This window comes from Salmo salar, chromosome 10 (assembly GCF_965601325.2).
Source record: "Salmo salar chromosome 10, fSalSal1, whole genome shotgun sequence".
In the NCBI taxonomy this organism is placed as follows: domain Eukaryota; kingdom Metazoa; phylum Chordata; class Actinopteri; order Salmoniformes; family Salmonidae; genus Salmo; species Salmo salar.
The window spans coordinates 5,027,570-5,047,547 of NC_138300.1; the positions used below are offsets into that span (position 1 = coordinate 5,027,570).

The 19,978-nt window shown below is 42.8% G+C and overlaps 1 protein-coding gene across 8 annotated transcripts in view; it reads right to left on the bottom strand.

The window, feature by feature from the left end:
• Positions 1-15,324: 15,324 nt before the first annotated feature.
• Positions 15,325-19,978, bottom strand: part of LOC106613452 (ephrin type-B receptor 3) — a 123,011-nt gene continuing 118,357 nt past the window's right edge. For all 8 annotated transcript variants that reach the window (XM_045687258.2, XM_082956680.1, XM_082956683.1 and 5 more), the window contains one exon: positions 15,325-19,318. In XM_045687258.2, the coding sequence (XP_045543214.1) occupies positions 19,210-19,318 (109 nt within the window). In that variant the 3' untranslated portion in view covers positions 15,325-19,209. The remainder of the gene's footprint in view (positions 19,319-19,978) is intronic.

The following is a 19,978-nucleotide window of genomic DNA, read 5'->3' on the forward strand; positions in this document are numbered from 1 at the left end:
GGTCAGAAACAGACTCCATGAGGGTGGTATGAGGGCCCGACGTCCACAGGTGGGGGTTGTGCTTACAGCCCAACACCGTGCAGGACGTTTGGCATTTCACAGAGAACACCCCAAGATTAGCAAATTCGCCACTGGCACCCTGTGCTCTTCACAGATGAAAGCAGGTTTACACTGAGCACATGTGACAGACGTGACAGAGTCTGGAGACGCCGTGGAGAACGTTCTGCTGCCTACAACATCCTCCAGCATGACCGGTTTGGCGGTGGGTCAGTCATGGTGTGGGGTGGAATTTCTTTGGGGGGCCGCACAGCCCTCCATGTGCTCGCCAGAGGTAGCCTGACTGTCATTAGGTACCGAGATGTGATCCTCACACCCCTTGTGAGACCATATGCTGGTGCGGTTGGCACTGGGTTCCTCCTAATGCAAGACAATGCTAGACCTTATGTGGCTGGAGTGTGTCAGCAGTTCCTGCAAGAGGAAGGCATTGATGCTATGGACTGGCCCGCCCGTTCCCCAGACCTGAATCCAATTGAGCACATCATGTCTCGCTCCATCCACCAACGCCACGTTGCACCACAGACTGTCCAGGAGTTGGCGGATGCTTTAGTCCAGGTCTGGGAGGAGATCCCTCAGGAGACCATCCGCCACCTCATCAGGAGCATGCCCAGGCGTTGTAGGGAGGTCATACAGGCACGTGGAGGCCACACACACTACTGAGCCTCATTTTGACTTGTTTTAAGGACATTACATCAAAGTTAGATCAGCCTGTAGTGTGGTTTTCTGCTTTAATTTTGAGTGTGATTCCAAATCCAGACCTCCATGTGTTGATAAATTGGATTTCCATTGATTATATTTGTGTGATTTTGTTGTCAGCACATTCAACTATGTAAAGAAAAAAGTATTTAATAAGATTATTTCATTCATTCAGATCTAGGATGTGTTATCTTAGTGTTCCCTTTATTTTTTGGAGCAGTGCAAATATGGGGGATTGGAAATGATGCAGAAAATGACATTGATAGAAGCCCCAATCTATTAGCAATGTTAACCTCTATGGGCTAGGTGGGACGCTTGCGTCCCACCTACGTAACAGCCACTGCCAGCTTGTGGCGCGATTTTCAAAACCTTAAAAATCCTATTACTTCAATTTCTCAAACATATGACTATTTTACAGCCATTTAAAGACAAGACTCTCGTTAATCTAACCACACTGTCCGATTTCAAAAAGGCTTTACAACGAAAGCAAAACATTAGATTATGTCAGCAGAGTACCAAGCCAGAAATAATCAGACACCCATTTTTCAAGCCAGCATATAATGTCACCAAAACCCAGAAGACAGCTAAATGCAGCACTCACCTTTGATGATCTTCATCAGATGACAACCCTAGGACATTATGTTATACAATACATGCATGTTTTGTTCAATCAAGTTCATATTTATATCAAAAACCAGCTTTTTACATTAGCATGTGACGTTCAGAACTAGCATACCCCCCGCAAACTTCCGGGGAATTCGCTAACATTTTACTAAATTACTCACGATAAACGTTCACAAAAAGCATAACAATTATTTTAAGAATTATAGATACAGACCTCCTCTATGCACTCGATATGTCCGATTTTAAAATAGCTTTTTGGTGAAAGCACATTTTGCAATATTCTAAGTACATAGCCCAGGCATCACCGGCTCGCTATTTAGACACCCGGCAAGTTTAGCACTCACCATAATCATATTTACTATTATAAAAGTTTGATTACCTTTTGTTGTCTTCGTCAGAATGCACACCCAGGACTGCTACTTCAATAACAAATGTTGGTTTGGTCCAAAATAATCCATCGTTATATCCGAATAGCGGCGTTTTGTTCGTGCGTTCCAGACACTATCCGAAATAGTAAAGAAGTGTCGCGCGCATGGCGCAATTCGTGACAATAAAATTCTAAATATTCCATTACCGTACTTCGAAGCATGTCAACCGCTGTTTAAAATCAATTTTTACAACATTTTTCTCGTAGAAAAGCGATAATATTCCGACAGGGAATCTCCTTTTCGGCAAACAGAGGAAAAAATCCCAAAGGCGGGGGCGGTCGGGGTCACGCGCATAAGCCCAGTGTCCCTTGATCGGCCACTTGAGAAAGGCGATAATGTGTTTCAGCCTGGGGCTGGAATGACGACATTCTGTTTTTTCCCGGGCTCTGAGCGCCTATGGACGACGTGGGAAGTGTCACGTTAGAGCAGAGATCCTTAGTAAATGATAGAGATGGAAAAGAAGTTCAAGAAATGGTCAGACAGGCCACTTCCTGTAAAGGAATCTCTCAGGTTTTGACCTGCCATTTGAGTTCTGTTATACTCACAGACACCATTCAAACAGTTTTAGAAAATTTAGGGTGTTTTCTATCCATATGTAATAAGTATATGCATATTCTAGTTACTGGGTAGGAGTGGTAACCAGATTAAATCGGGTATGTTTTTTATCCAGCCGTGTCAATACTGCCCCCTAGCCCTAACAGGTTAAAGCTGCCCCCCCCCCATAAAAACAACTGCAACGCTGCTGGGTTTTTCAGCAGTTACCTGAGTGTATCAAGAATGGTCCAGCCAGCCAGCCAACTTCAAAACTGTGGTAAGCGTTGGAGTCAACATAGGCCAGCATCTCTGGAACACTTTCAACACCTTGTAGAGTCCATGCTCTGACAAATTGAGGCTGTTCTGTTCTGAGGGCAAAACGGGGTGCAACTCAATGTTCTGTGGAAGGTGTTCCTAATGTTTTCTACACTCGGTATATCATTTTGTATGGGTTTAACGGGCTAACACATACAGCTTTAATGTCACTGACACCTTACAGGGCTGTAGAGAGGAGCATTCTTTAATTTCCTTCAAAATCATAGGGGGATGCATGTATTAAAAGCATACTGGCTTTATGGTAGGTCATGAATAAAGAAAGGATCATCGCTAATCAGGCAGGCATGTAATAAATGCTCGGTACCTCCCCTTCCTATACCCATTACTGTTGTCGGGTACAGGAGAGATAGCATAATGACATACTAAATAATAAAATGATAAGACCTATGATTTGTTTTCATGCGATTCATACGCTAACATTTAACAGATGACCATTGGAAAAGCAATTAGACCCAAATGTTCTCACACTTGTAGGCAAATTTCCCTGTTGGATTAGTAGTGTGCATATTTCCTCTCTGGTCTTGACTTAGGTTTCTGCTGTAACATGCTTGGAGATTTCATAGACCTCTGTCTACCAGCATCCCCTGTGCAAGTCACACACACACACACACACACACACACACACACACACACACACACACACACACACACACACACACACACACACACACACACACACACACACACACACACACACACAAACACACACACATTCACTCACAAACACTTTTTTGGTCTCTAACACATACACACTCACACTCTTAGCCCATTCTTTGTTCGAAGTCATTGCCAATTAGCAAGTTGCAGCTGCGAAGCTGTAATTAAGGCTGTCCAGTCGGTTGGTGTCTGTGCACAGCTTAGCTCCGACAGGTTCAATGCTAAACGCTACGCTATTTGTCCAGCAATTATGTCAGGTCCCCATGTCACAGTACAGATTTGGCCAATTAGTCACACCAAGCAAAAGAGAAACAAAGGGATTGTGCCAGACGAGATTGGAAAGGATGAACAACTAGAGGGAGCGAGAGAGAGGGAGTGGGAGGAAGAGAGTCTTAAGGGAAGAAGAGAATACAGGAGAGAGGGCTTTGCGGCAAGGGGAAGGAGGATGTAATGCAAAAACACGCTGTGTGTTCGGTCGAAAAGAGGATCAACACGAAGCATGATCATACACACACCAAAGACAGAGAGAAATCCGCTCCCTCGCACAAGATTTATGCAAATGCCATCAAAGCAACCAGGGGATAAGCAATTCATCTTTATTGATGTCTCAATAATTCTCCATCTCATTATGACATACAGTAAGAAGTATGTTGATGAAATATGCCAGAAACAATCAATATAAGTAACGTCCCACTGGGCACACCACGTGATTTCAATGTGGAAATTTCGGTAATAGGGTAAGGGGGGGTAACAAGCCCCCCTAAGAACAATGTCCAATTGCTGACATAAAAAAAGCTAAGTTAGGTAAAAATTAGGTATGTGGGTGATGATCATGCTTAGGCAAACAAACTGTGAAAGGAAATAATTGGCTACAGTTGACACTTTATTTTATTTTATGAAATGTTGTTGTTAGAAAAGGGGCATTTTTCCCAAGCACAGGGGTAACTGCATTTTATAAACGTTTATATAAATTACACATCAAATAGCTTAACAATGAGGAATAAAGTAGTCGGCTTGACGATAAATGGAGCCACTATTAATTTTTGAGCTCAGCAGGTTTTGTCTGGCTAATAGCCTACACAAATTGGCTGCAATCACGGTAAGTTGAATTAAATCAAACTTGAAACTCCTCTGGTCTTCTGAAGTCCTCCTTGCTGCTTCTCTCTCTTTTTCCTCAACCTTTCTCTTAGAAAAAAATCCTCTAGGTGTCTGTGCTTGTCTCTCTCTTTCTATGTAGAGGCCTGTAGTAGCTTCAGTATGCGACTGCGTCCCACTGAACTCTATCTACGAAATAGTTGGTGAACCAGGCGAGGCAGTCATTTGAGAAACCAAGGCTGTTGAGTCTGCCAATAAGAATACGGTGATTGACAGAGTCGAAAGCCTTGGCCAGGTCGATGAAGATCGCTGCACAGTACTGTATTTTATCGATGGCGGTTATGATATTGTTTAGTACCTTGAGCGTGGCTGAGGTGCATCCGTGACCAGCTCGGAAACCGGATTGCACAGCGGAGAAGGTACGGTGGGATTCGAAATGGTCAGTGATCTGTTTATTAACTTGGCTTTCAAAGACTTTAGAAAGGCAGGGCAGGATGGATATAGGTCTGTAACAGTTTGGGTCTAGAGTGTCACCCCCTTTGAAGAGGGGGATTACCACGGCAGCTTTCCAATCTTTAGGGATCTTTGACGAAATGAAAGAGAGGTTGAACAGACTGGTAAAAGGGGTTGCAACAATGGTGGCGGATAATTTTAGAAAGAGAGGGTCCAGATTGTCTATCCCAGCTGATTTGAACGGGTCCAGGTTTTGCAGCTCTTTCAGAACATCTGCAATCTGGATTTGGGTGAAGGAGAACCTGGGGAGGCTCGGCCAAGTAGCTGTGAGGGGTGCAGAGCTGTTGGCCGGGGTTGGGGTAGCCAGGAGGAAAGCAGGGCCAGCTGTAGAGAAATGCTTATTGAAAAGTTCGATTATCATGGATTTATTGGTGGTGACCGTGTCGCCTAGCCTCAGTGCAGTGGGCAGCTGGGAGGAGGTGCTCTTGTTCTCCATGGACTTTACAGTGTCCCAAAAATTTTTGAAGTTAGAGCTACAGGAAGCAAATATCTGTTTGAAAAAGCTAGCCTTTGCTTTCCTGACTGACTGTGTTCCTGACTTCCCTGAACAGTTGCATATCGCGGGGACTATTCGATGCTATTGCAGTCCGCCACAGGATGTTTTTGTCCTGGTCAAGGGCAGTCAGGTCTGGAGTGAAGCAAGGGCTATATCTGTTTTTAGTTCTACATTTTTTGAAAGGTGCATGCTTATTTAAGATGGTGAGGAAATTAGTTTTAAAGAACGACCAGGCATCCTCGACTGACGGGATGAGGTCAATATCCTTCCAGGATACCTGGGACAGGTCGATTAGAAAGGCCTGCTCGCAGAAGTGTTTTAGAGAGCGTTCGACAGTGATGAGGGGTGGTCATTTGACCGCGGACCCATAGCGGATGTAGGCAATGAGGCAGTGATCGCTGAGATCCTGATTGAAAACAGCAGAGGTGTATTTGGAGGGCAAGTTGGTCAGGATAATATCTATGAGGGTGCCCATGTTTACAGATTTAGGGTTGTACCTGGTGGTTTCCTTGATAATTTATGTGAGATTGAGGGCATCTAACTTATATTGTAGGACTGCTGGGGTGTTAAGCATATCCCAGTTTAGGTCACCTAACAGAACGAACTCTGAAGATAGATGGGGGGCAATCAATTCACATATGGTATCCAGGGCACAACTGGGAGCTGAGGGGGGTCTATAACAGGCGGCAACAGTGAGAGACTTATTTCTGGAGAGATTCATTTTTAGAATTAGAAGCTCGAACTGTTTGGGCATAGACCTGGAAAGTATGACAGAACTTTGCAAGCTATCTCTGCAGTAGATTGCAACTCCTCCCCCTTTGGCAGTTCTATCTTGACGGAAAATGTTGTAGTTGGGTATGAAAATTTCAGAATTGTTGGCCTTCCTAAGCCAGGATTCAGATACGGCAAGGACATCGGGGTTGGCGGAGTGTGCTAAAGCAGTGAGTAAAACAACCTTAGGGAGGAGGCTTCTGATGTTAACATGCATGAAACCAAGGCTTTTTTGATTACAGAAGTCAACAAATGAGAGTGCCTGGGGATACGCAGGGCCTGGGTTAGCCTCCACATCACCCGAAGAACAGAGGAGGAGTAGGATGAGGGTATGGCTAAAGGCTAGCAAAACCGGTCGTCTAGTGCGTTGTGGACAGAGATTAAAAGGAGCAGATTTCTGGTAGCAGTAGAATAGATTCAGGGCATAATGTGCAGACAGGGGTATGGTGGGGTGCGGGTACAGTGGAAGTAAGCCCAGGCACTGAGTGATGATTAGAGAGGTTGCATCTCTGGACATGCTGGGTGAGGTCACCGCATGTGTGGGAGGTGGGACAAAGGAGGTATCTAAGGCATGTACAGTGGGACTAGGGGCTCCACAGTAAACTAAAACAATGACAATTATCCTAAACAACAGTATACAAGGCATATTGACATTTGAGAGAGACATAAAGCGAGGCATAAAGCAATCACAGGTGTTGATTGGGAGAGCTAGCTAAGTCAACAACGGGTAAGACAACAACAACAGGTAAAATGGCGATGAATGGGCAGAGAGGGTCGGTTAACTACACACAGGGCCTGAGTTCGGGGCTAGGGCCGACAGATAAACAAAGGTAAACAATGTGGAGTACCGTGATAAACAGTCCAGCAGGCATCAGCTATGTAGCCAAGTGATCATAGGGTCCAGTGTACAGCAATAGATGAAACAGGGAAGCAGCTAGGTAGTTGTTACTTTGCTAGCACGCGGGAGACACAGCGTTTAAAGTTAGCAGTCCGGGGTAAGTAGAAGCGTCTGCTCCGTCGTCCAGCAAAGGCCGGTTGAAGGCACAGCTGATGGAATTACGTCTGCGGACCAGTCGTGGTGGTACAGCGGGGCGCCGTGTCGACGAAGGGACCGGGCCAGATGGCCCATACATCCTCGTTCTGCTTCAGTGTAGGTATTTGGTTCTGGTTCAACTTGTCTTTTTTTTAACAATGGTTAACGCGTTGTAATGTCATGGTGCTCAAAAAGCAGACTGACAGCAGCTGGTTACAATAGCAAATTAAGAGATAGTAAACAATACCGGGCCTGTGTCCCCTGAATTCCGCTGCCCTAATATACATTAACAGTTCTTTATTTTTACTATTTTCTACATTGTAGAATAATAGTGAAGACATCAGAACTATAAAAAAACACATATGGAATCATGTAATAACCAAAAATATATTATAGCCACCCTTTGCCTTGACACCGCTTTGCACACTCTAGGCATTCTCTGAACCAGCTTCATGAGGAATGCTTTTCCAACCGTCTTAAAGGAGTTCCCACATATGCTGATCACTTGTTGGCTGCTTTTCCTTCACTCTGAGGTCCAAATCATCCCAAACCATCTCAATTGGTTTAAGGTCAGGTGATTGTGGAGTCCAGGTCAAATGATGCAGCACTCCATCACATCACTCTCCTTCTTTGTCAAATAGCCCTTACACAGCCTGGAGGTGTGTTTTGGTTCATTGTCCTGTTTAAAAACAAATTATAGTTCCACGAAGCGCAAAGCAGATGGGACGGCGTATCGCTGCAGAATGCTGTGGTAGGCATCCTGGTTAAGTGTGCCTTGAATTCTAAATAAATCACAGACCGTGTCACCAGCAAATCACCCCCACACTATCACACCTCCTCCTCTATGCTTCACGGTGGGAACCACACATGCAGAGATCATCCATTCACCTACTCTGCGTGTCACAAAGACACGGCGGTTGGAACCAAAAATCTCACATTTGGACTCATCAAACCAAAGGACAGATTTCCACCACTCTAATGTCCACTGCTCGTGTTTCTAGGCCCAAGTAAGTCTCTTCTTCATTTTGGGGTCCTTTAGTAGTGGTTTCTTTGTAGTAATTCGACCATGAAGGCCAGATTCACGCAGTCTCCTCTGAACAGTTGATGTTGAGATGTGTCTGTTACTTGAACTCTGAAGTATTTATTTGGGCTGCAATTTCTGAGGCTGGTAACTTTAATGAATTTATCCTCTGCAGTAGAGAAACCTCTGGGTCTTCCTTTCCTGTGGCCGTCCTCATGAGAGCCAGTTTCATCATAGTGCTTGTTGGTTTTTGCGACTGCACTAGAATAAACTTTAAAAGTTCTTGAAATTTTCCGGATTGACTGACCTTCATGTCTTAAAGTAATGATGGACTGTAATTTCTCTTTGCGTATTTGAACTGTTTTTGCCATAATATGGACTTGGTCTTTTACCAAATAAGGCTATCTTCTGTATACCACCCCTACCTCGTCACAACACAACTGATTGGCTCAAACGCATGAAGAAGCAAAGAAATTCCATAATTTTACTTTTAACAAAGCACACCTGTTAATTGAAATGCATTCCAGGTGACTACTTCATGAAGCTGGTTGAGAGAATGCCAAGTGTGCGCAAAGCTGTCATCAAGTCAAAGGGTGGCTATTTTGAAGAATCTCAAATATAAAATATATTTTGATTTGTTTAACCCTTTTTGATTATTACATGATTCCATGTGTGTTATTTCATAGTTTTGATGTCTTCACTATTACTCTACAATGTAGAAAATAGTAAAAAATAAAGAAAAACCCTTGACTGTGTAGGTGTGTCCAAGCTTTTAACTGGTACTGTATGGTGGGTGGCCCAAGTGAAAATATAATCTAAAGAGAACGGTAGAAAAAAGGGCAACATAAAAGTATTGAGTTGAGGTTGGTGTGCTGCTCCCCTCCAGTTCTCTTATCTGAGAATGAAATATATTCTGCTACTGCAACACAAACCCCATAATCCTCTGTTGAGACTTCTCAGAGCGCATCTAGCGGTGTGTGTCAAAAATATCTGCTCTACTCAGACGCCGAATTCCCTTTTAATTGGATGGGGAGAAAATGAGAAAGAATGAGAGGAAGAGAGACAAAGAGTCAGGGGACCTGCAGGAGAGGAGGGTGGCGGAGGAGGTGTAGTACATAATGAGTGCATCTTTTTTTATCTTGAAAAACAAGAAAATGAGCTTCTCATAGGTTTATAGCAGGATATAAGGAGTTGACACATAGTCTGTGTGACGGAAGTGGTTGAAATACCTAGCCATTGTTTTAGAAGTTTCCACATTTGTATTGTTGAGAATGAAAATTAAATATTGAATTCAGCTTTGTAGAAGAGTGAGTAGACATCTCATGGAATCTCGGACAGTTCTTCCAGGTTGGCAGGGTCGTGCTTCAAGCTAACACCTTGCCTAGTCGGTAACACTTTATTTGTATAGTCTGTAGAGCATCTACAGATGGGCTATTTACAGACTACCAGTAACATTTCAACTAACTATCTACTAACCCCTACCCTAGCACCAACCCTTACCCTTATTCTAACCCTAAACTTAACCCTAGTCCTAACCCTTATTGTAACCCTAACCGTAACCTTAGCAAGCAGTTGCTTACAGATAGTTTGTTGATAGTGTGGCCATCTGTAGAGCATTTACAGATGGACTATCCAAATAAAGTTTCCCTTCCAGGAGAATGTGTTTTCGTCAGCATCTCACTGTCCGAAGTAAGCCAGGACTGCTTCTTTCAGCATCTTTACAGCTCGGTAGACCATTTCTGGGCAGAAGTGAATGGTTAAAACACACAGTGCTGAAGATAAACATACTATTATGGTAAATGTACTACTATGTGTATGTAAATATAATATATGGTATATACTGGATATACAGTACCTTGAGTCAATAAGTATTAACACCTTTGTTATGGCAATACTAAATAACTTCAGGAGTAAAAATGTGCTTAATTGTCATGCCTGCTCCCGCTCTACCCCCCCGGCGCTCGAGGGCGCCAGGCTGCCTTGCATTACACACTCCTGCCACCATCAGTACACACACCTGCCTTACATCGTCACGCGCATCAGCAAATTATTGGACTCACCTGGACTCAATCACCTGTTTATTACCCCCCCTATATTTGTCAGTTCCCCAGCTCTGTTCCCCGCTGCTGCATTGATTGTCTTACGTCTGTGTTTTCTGACGCTGTTCCTGTCTTGTTTTCATGTCTGTTCCGATTAAATGTTGACTCCCCGTACCTGCTTCTCTTCTCCAGTGTCATTCCTTACAGAATGCAGCAGTCATCAAATGAAGCATCGGGGAGTGCTGGCGGTTCGGTTGGTGGTGAAGTCGGGTCCGGGGGTTGCCGCCGATGGAACCGGGGGTGCTGTAGCTGGATCGTCGGGCTTCCATGCCCTAGCTGGCTCGAGAAGTTTCCTTGCCCCGGTTGGCTCGGAAGGTCTCAGCCGGCTTGTCCAGCGCCCGTCCCTCAGCCAGCCCATCAGGCTCGCCCGGGTGGGACGCCAGGTGGTGCCCCTAGAGGGTCGGGGGGGGTACTGTCACGCCTTCTCCTGCTCTTTCCCCTGCGTGCTCGAGGGCGCCAGGCTGCCCTGCAATGCACACTCCTGCCACCATCATTACGCAGACCTGCCTTCCCTCGTCACGTGCATCAGCGAATTATTGCTCACCTGGACTCAATCACCTGTTTATTACCTCCCCTATATTTGTCAGTTCCCCAGCTCTGCTCTCCGCTGCTGCATTGATTGTCTTACATCTGTGTTTTACCCGGTTCTGACACTGTTCCTGTTCTGTTTTCATGTCTGTTCTGACTAAATGTTGACTCCCCGTACCTGCTTCTCTTCTCCAGCGTCATTCCTTACACTTAATAAGTCACAGAAAAAGTTGCATCATTCTGGATTTTAAAAAAAGCAGACAACTGAATATCCCTTTCAGCATGGTGAAGTTATTAAATGCACTTTGGATGGTGTATCAATACACACAGTCACTACAAAGATACAGCCATCCTTCCTAACTCAGTTGCCATAGAGGAAGGAAATTGCTCATGGATTTCACCATGAGGCCAATGATGACTTTGGAATAGTTACTGAGTTTAATAACAACCTTAGTGGTTACTCCACAATGCTAACCTAATTGACAGAGTGAAAAGAAGGAAGCCTGTACAGAATACAAAAATTCCAAAACATGCATCATGTTTGCAAAAAGGTACTAAAGTAATATTGCAAAAGTGTGGCAAAGCAATTAACCTTTTGTCCTGAATACAAAGTGTTATGTTTGGGACAAATCCAATAAAACACATTACTGAGTACCACTCTCCATTTTTTCAAGCATAGTGGTGGCTGCATCATGTTATGGATATCCTTGTAATACTTCATGACTGAGGAGTTTTTCAGGATAAAAAATAAACGGAATGGAGCTAAGCACAGGCAAAATCCTAGAGGAAAATCTGGTTCAATCTGCTTTCCAACAGACACTGAGAGGCAAATTCGCCTTTCGGCAGGATGGAGTTGCTTACCAAGAAGACCTTGAATGTTCCTGAGTGGCCAAGTTACAGTTTTGACTTTTGCTTGAAAATCTGTGGCAAGACTTGATGGTTTTCTAGCAATGATCAACAACCATTTTGACAGAGCTTGAAGAATTTTAAAAAGAATAATGGGCAAATATTGTACAATCAAGGTGTGCAAAGCTGTTGGAGACTTTCACACAAAGACTCAGAGCTGTAATCGCTTCCTAAGGTGATTCTAGCATGTATTGACTCAGGGGTGTGAATACTTATTGTAACTTAGACATTTATTTTCACTTTGTCATTATGGGATATTGTGTGTAGATGAGTGTGAATTTATTTTATATTGATTCCCTTTTTAATTCAGGCTGTAACACAACAAAATGTGGAATGGGTGAAGTGGTATGAATACTTTCTGAAGGCACTTCAGAATTATAGGTCTTTCAGAGTGCATTAGAAATTTAGAGTCAGGGGTCAGTAAAATGTCACTGTTTCTGCCATTTTTGTTCTATTACTTCCATAATGCAATTTAGTATCTTAATTAGATATGAAATAAGATTTCACATTCTACTTTATGAGGATTCTGGATCCTGGTCCATACCAGCTGAACTATTGAACTATATAATACTATTACCATAGTACAAGTTCTGCAGAAATTGAAAGAAGTTGTACTGAGACTGAGGCTGTCCTAATATGTACACCGTACACACACACATATACAGTGCCTTCAGAAATTATTCAGAACCCTTGACTTTTTCCACATTTTGTTACGGTACAGCCTTAATGTAAAATGGATGAAATAAAGAAAAATACTCAGCAACCTACACACATTATACAATAATGACACAGTGAAAACAGGTTTCTAGACATTTTTGCACATTTATTAAAACTGTAAAACTGAAGTACCTTATGTACATAAGTACTCATTACCTTTGCAATGAGACTCGAAATTGAGCTCAGGTGCATCCTTTTTCCATTGATCATCCTTGAGATGTTTTGACAACTTGATTGGAGTCCACCTGTGGTAAATTCAATTGATTGGACATGATTTGGAAAGGCACACACCTGTCTATATAAGGTACCATAGTCGACAGAGCAAAAACCAAGCCATGAGGTAAAAGGAATTGTCCGTAGAGCTCTGAAACAGGATTGTGTAAAGGCACAGATCTGGGGAAGGGTACCAACAAATGTCTGCAGCATTTTAGGTCCCCAAGAACACAGTGGCCTCCATCATTCTTAAATAAAAGAAGTTTGGAACCACCAAGACTCTTCCTAGAGCTAGCCAACCGGCCAAACTGAGCAATTGGGGGAGAACGGCCTTGGTCAGGGAGGTGACCAAGAATCCGATCGTCACTCTGACAGAGCTCTACAGTTCCTCAGTGGAGATGGGAGAACCTTGCAGAAGGACAACCATCTCTGCAGCACTCCACCAATCAGGCATTTATGGTAGAGGGTCCAGACGGAAGCCACTTCTCAGTAAAAGGCACATGACAGCCCAGATCATGAAAAACAATACTCTCTGGTCTGAAACAAAACTTTTACTCTTTGGCCTGAATGCCAAATGTCACATCTGGAGGAAAACTGGAACCATCCCTACGGTGAAGCATGGTGGTGGCAGCATCATGCTTTGGGGATGTTTTTCAGCGGCAGGGACTGGGAGACTAGTCAGGATGGAAGCTGAACAGAGCATAGTACAGAGAGATCTTTGATGCAAAAACCTGCTCCAGAGTGCTCAGGACCTCAGACTGGGGCGGAGGTTCAACCTTCCAACAGGGCAACAACCCTAAGCACACAGCCAAGATAACACAGGAGTGGCTTCGGGACAAGTCTCTGAATGTCCTTGAGTGGCCCAGTCAGAGCCCAGACTTGAACCCGATCGAACATTTCTGAAGAGACCTGGAAATACCTGTGCAGCCACGCTCCCCATCCAACCTGACTGAGCTTGAGAGGATCTGCAGAGAAGAATGGAAGAAACTCACCAAATACAGGTGTGCAAGCTTGTAGCATCAAACCCAAGAAGATTCGAGGCTATAATCGCTGCCAAAGGTGCTTCAACAAAGTACTGAGTATTTCTTAAATAAATTAGCACAAACATTTCTAAAAAACTGTTTCTGCTTTGTCATCATGAGGTATTGTGTGTAGATTGGTGAGGGGGGAAAAAACGGGCTAGGGGGCAGTATTTTCACGTCTGGATGAAAAGCGTGCCCAAAGTAAACTGCCTGTTAGTCAGGCCCAGAGGCAAGGATATACATGTAATTGGTAGATTTGGATAGAAAACACTCTAAAGTTTCTACAACTGTTAAAATTATGTCTGAGTATAACAGAACTGATATGACAGGCGAAACCCCGAGGACAAACCATCAACAAAAAAAAGAAATTCAGCTTACCTCCATTTTCAATGGCTAGTACTATAATTATAAGCCCCTGTCCTCCCAAGTTGCAGTTCCTAGGGCTTCCACTAGATGTCAACAGTCTTTAGAAAGAGTTTCATGCTGGTTTTTGGAAAAATGACCCAGAAATTGTAGTTTTTCTAGGTGGCTCCCATTTTGGCTTGTAGTGTTTCCTTGCGCATGGACGAGTGCGCGTTCTTTTTGTTTATCTCTGGTAAAGACAATAACGATTCTCCGTCTTAAATGTTATTGTTTATTTGCGTAACAGGATACCTAAGGTTTGATTATAAACGTTGTTTGACTTGTTTGGAAAAGTTTACTAGTAACGTTTGGGATTAATTTTGTATGCATCTTGACGGAGGGAAACTGTGTGCATTTTTGACTGAAGCGCGACAGCTATCGAACAAAAGGATCATTTGTGATGTAACTGGGACATTTTGGAGTGCCAACAGAAGATCATCATCAAAGGTAAGGCATTTTTTAAATCACTATTTCTGACTTTCGTGTCGCACCTCCCTGGTTGAAAATGATTTGTCATGCATTTGTGTGCTGGGCGCTGTCCTCAGATAATCAAATGGTTTGCTTTTGCCATAAAGCCTTTTTGAAATCTGACACGGCGGCTGGATTAACAACAAGTTAAGCTTTAATTTGATGTATTGCTCTTGTGATTTCATGAAAGTTTAATATTTATAGTAATTTAATTTGGCACTCCGCCATTTCACCGGATGTTGTCGAGGGGTTCCGCTAGCGGAATGTCAAGCCATAACAGGTTTTAAGGTGCTGTTGCAAGTATCAAGTAAGACTATTTTGAAAACCTAAGTGCTAGGACTGTGTTTTTATAATGTCCTGAAGAGGTTCTTTCAGCAGAACATTGACAGCGCATCAATTGTCTGAAATATGTCAATTTGGTTAAGTAAACAACTGTCGGTTAAACAACTGCAAATGCCTTTAATTTCCTATCAGATTTTTTATAACTGTCTTTCAGTCTACGTTATGGTTTACACATTTCTTAAACTTTGTTATAACTGTAAAGATAGAACTTTGTATTTGTCTTGGTATTTATTCTGATAAGAGAAAAAGAAGACTGTGAAAATGAATAATGCATGTCAATATTGATAGTTTGTTACTAGTAAAATATAATATAGGCCTATGAATATATGAAATGTGTATACAAATTCATCACACCACTCAAAAGACTGACTGGTAAATAATTTAATTGCAAAAGGGTATTTAAAAAATATTTCTACAAGAATGCATTTTTTTTAATCAATTTGTTGTTTTTGTCTGCACCATCATTAAATAGATCTCAATGCTTTCAAAGAGGAACAAAATAAATGCAAATCTCAAAGGTTTCTTCCTTTTCCTCTCACTATACATGTACAACACTTGTAAACATCTCACTTTTTTCGATATGTATCTGGAAAGTGACGAGAAGACAGGCATATTAAGTGAGTTTGTTTAATTTTTATATATTTATATAAAACAGTGACAGATGAAGAAAAAGAATTCTGAAAAATATTCTATTGGAAAAGGTTAGGGGTTAAAAGTCTTGGGGTTAGATGGGGTGGCGTGTGGAAGGACTAGGGGGTAGGTAGAGGAATGTGAGGCGAGTGTTAACTCCGTATACATTCAGAGAGATGCGGTGATTGGCACAGAGCGAGATACTGTATCTACGATAAATGTATAGACTGCGGACTGGATTGGTTCAGTAGAAAATTATAATACTAGCACCTATATCCACACACACACACTCCATTCACATGTCAACGCTAAGCAGAGATACTGGTCTGTAAGATATGATTAAAGAAAAACACAGAATGATGAACAATCGTCAACTCTTGACAATTCAAGGTCCTAAGTATGAAACATCTGTTAGGAACATCTCCCTACAGTGTGAATATTCTATTTGTTCCAACAATATGTTCAGAGTTGATGTGCAAAGCATTTTAATCATTTTAAGATGTGTAGCTGCAGCATCAGAGCTCATCACTCATTCAGATTCTTTTTTCCCCAAAACATAAACCAAGACCTAGCACAGCATGTGCAACAAATCAATAGTTCAACCTAGCTCTCAGCTGCTATTTTTCATGAATGGGCATGTCAAACATCTGATTGTATTCAGCCTTCTCCATTGTTCACATTCATCAACCAAGTTCTAATAAGTCAATGTCCTAGCTGATGTAGCATTTATACCTCACCTCACTTTGAGAGCAGTATTGTTGTTATCACTATCCTTATCGTACAGTGCAACTTTTTCGGGTTAGTAAGCCCTTACATGGGACTCATTGAACTGGAAATTCCTCTATTTTAAAAGAAGATAAAATGAAATCAAAATAAGGAACACATATTTTTGCATAATATCCTTGATGGCTTCAGAGGGTTCAAAAGAAAGTCTGAAAGAGTAATATGGCAAGACTTGATGCACGGTAGACAACAGAAACCGTTTCGAAGTGAATCTGTGGGGCCAGCACTGCAAGTACCACCCTGCCCAATACAGGTGGTTCATCCCATCCCTCAGCCCCCAACCCCACTCCCCTCCAACTATAACACTGATGGTACGGTCCTAGGGGATGCAGCTGCTATCATTTACAATGAGCGCTCCAGATTGCTGCCTGTCTCCAGGCCAAGGTTGTTGGTCCCCGCACTGTACTAATCAGGCAGAGCCGCAGAGCCCAGACAGAATGATTGCAGCCTGAACAGGAAATAAATACAGATAATCATAGGCCGTCCATCCGTATGTCTGCGCTGGGCTGTGAATGTATCCCTCGGAGCAGCAGATTGGCCACTGCATTAATCAGTCTGACAAGCCGGGTCCAAGGGGCCACTTCTCTGAAAAAAGTGGACTAGGGTCCAATCACGGAGGTGCACACACACTGAGCCCCTTGACGGAGCTCCGTCTACAGACCTATCGGTTTAAGAATGGTCTCTGTCACAGAGCTATACAGTGGGGGCAACGGACAATCTTGGTAACGGACAATATCGAGATGTACAAACACACTTTCAATAAAATCTCCATCGACCATTGAGTGTGTCAACTGTGTCAGGAAGTTTCATTTGGATAAAGGTGCATGGAAGACAACTACTGACAAGTTCACATGGCTACACAATATAATCTTCTTTACAGACGATTGAGAGAAGGGATGGTACAGCTAAAAATCCAGTCTTGGTGGTCACCAATACAATTTGACCTGAAACACACACGCTCAACATACCCACTCACACACAGAAAGATACACTTGAAAGGAGAGGGAGGTTGTTGGTGCAGAGTGTATACCCCTCGTGGTCTAACCACGGTTTACCCCTTGAAATGCTAAAATCATTGCAGCTGTCCCTAACTTCTCTCTCCCTTTCCCTTCCTCACTTTCTCTCTCTCTCATTCTATTCGTCTTCAATCCCTCGCTATCTGCTCATTTCACTCAGAATCAAACGACGTCTCACAACAACACTTTCCCAGTTTCTCAAATAGCATTTTGTTTTCATGTTATTTATCTTATTTTTTGTTACAAAACATTACAGGCTGTTTAGAACAACAACAAAAATACATTATCCAATTTTATATGCACGTTTTTATAATAATCAATAATTTGCCGATTCCTCTTGGGTCTTTCCGTTTCCTCTTGATTATTCTTTAGAATAAGTCCACAGTTCGAATGGCCTCTTGTCCAAGTGGGGAGAAAAATAAATACACTGGGTGGAAGTATAGAAATGTACCTAAAGTTTTAGATACATTATTTATGCAGGTATTAGTGAAAATAAAGTTATGGTGTCTTTCGTGGTTGCCCTTAGTTTTTGTACGATGCATATATATTTCCAAATGTTTGGATTTCAATAAAAGAAATGAACAGTTGTCCACAGAATATAGCGAAATTGTTTCCGATATAATTGTTGCCTCTTGTCACTGGTCAGTTCATGCGTTAATTGTCCATGGTGGCGATGTAGCTGAAGCTGTATTGTACAGTATTTTGTTACACTCATACATTCGCATACACACAAACACACATACATACTCACGCACAAACACAAGCACACACAAAAGGCTGGTCAGTCTTTGTATTGAGTTGCCACAGTCCTCGCCTAGCTCCTCCCTCCCCCATCACACAAAACGTCCAACAGGAGTACTTAGCTCTGACCAGCCATCTTGAAACACAAATCTCCCCAAAATGATGGAACAGAAAAACATAAATGGAAGGCTGATGTAAACAAATTAACAGCAATAATTATAGTAAGAAAAACACAGTTGATGAGCCAAAATGAGCCAATGGTCCCAAGCTTTGAGAACATCCTGAGTGTGAGTTCCCCCCAGGTTTTAGAAAAAGGTTGGTTCAATACTTTTGGACCTGGTTAGGCCAAACTAATGTGGCCAGTTCCAGCTAAGCAGCTCTCATTTAACCTCTCTGACCCTCTGATTTACCCTCTTCCTCCATGTCCTTCTTAGGCATGTGTCCTTGTACATAATAATACACCTTCAATATGAAGATGGGGAATAACACACACACACCAACAATAAAACAATTTCTATCGTTTTCATTTATCATCTTGGTGTACAAACACTTTTTTTGTGTGCGAACGCTCGTTCACGTTTTCTGCTTTTTTTAAACACTTTATACTCAGTGTTCCTCCTTTTCCAACTGTAATGTCCGTCAGGGGGCTTTCCAACAGATGTTGGGGTAGGGTCAAGGTTCAAGGAGATGGATTTTCACAGGAGGAAGACTAAGTTCAGGATACAAGAGGTGGGAGGGGAGGGTTTAAGTCCTGGCCTAACCTCACACGCACGCATGCTAACGATCACCCCACACTGAAACAAGTGAGGCACGCATGGGATATGGGTTCTCTTTCTTGTCTTTAGACATTACTTTTTTACAAAATAATCCTGTTAAAAGTCTTATCGGATGGAAAAACGTTGGACTAATAATGTGGAACACAGAAACATAAAACGTTGGCGTGGAAGAAAAATAAGAAAAACACAAGTTCGAGGCACTGCAAGCCAGTTTTGTTTTCATCTGATTGGCAGAGATGGTCAGGCAGCTAGGGTTTCCTATTGGCTCTCTCTGGCACAGTTCCTCCCCATCCTGTCTGTCCATCTCAGACCTGGACAGGTAGTGTTTGGTTCATCTGTAGTCTCATGTCCTGAATGCTGCCTAGAATCTTCTTCTGGTGGCCGGCCAATGTCACTCCTATCCGAAGAAGGTCTCTGAGAGAGAGAGAGAGAGAGAGAGAGAGAGATAGATAGAGATAGAGATAGAGAGAGAGAGAGAGAAATAAATAAATAGGTCTAAAACTTGAACCCAAATCATTTTGCACGCTCTGAATAAATGTCATTCAACCTGCTGAAAACCCTCAGACTTGCTGGCCAACAGATTTTTCTTGTGGAGTTTTCATTCAATAGGCATCATTTTAAATACGGTGTAGCTTTTAGTTAAAATGTTTTTCGACAGACTAGAATACATTAAGATAATGGGTTAAATATTGTCTCTCTCTCAGGGGTGCGTGCTCAGTCCCCTCCTGTACTCCCTGTTCACTCATGACTGCACGGCCAGGCACGACTCCAACACCATCATTAAATTTACCGATGACACAACAGTGGTAGGCCTGATCACCGACAACGATGAGACAGCCTATAGGGAGGAGGTCAGAGACCTGGCCAGGACAACAACCTCTCCCTCAACGTGATCAAGACAAAGGAGATGATTGTGGACTACAGGAAAAACAGGACTGAGCACGGCCCCATTCTCATCGACAGGGCTGCCGTGGAGCAGGTTGAGAGCTTCAAGTTCCTTGGTGTCCACATCACCAACAAACTAACATGGTCAAAGCACACCAAGACAGTTGTGAAGAGGGTACAACAAAACCT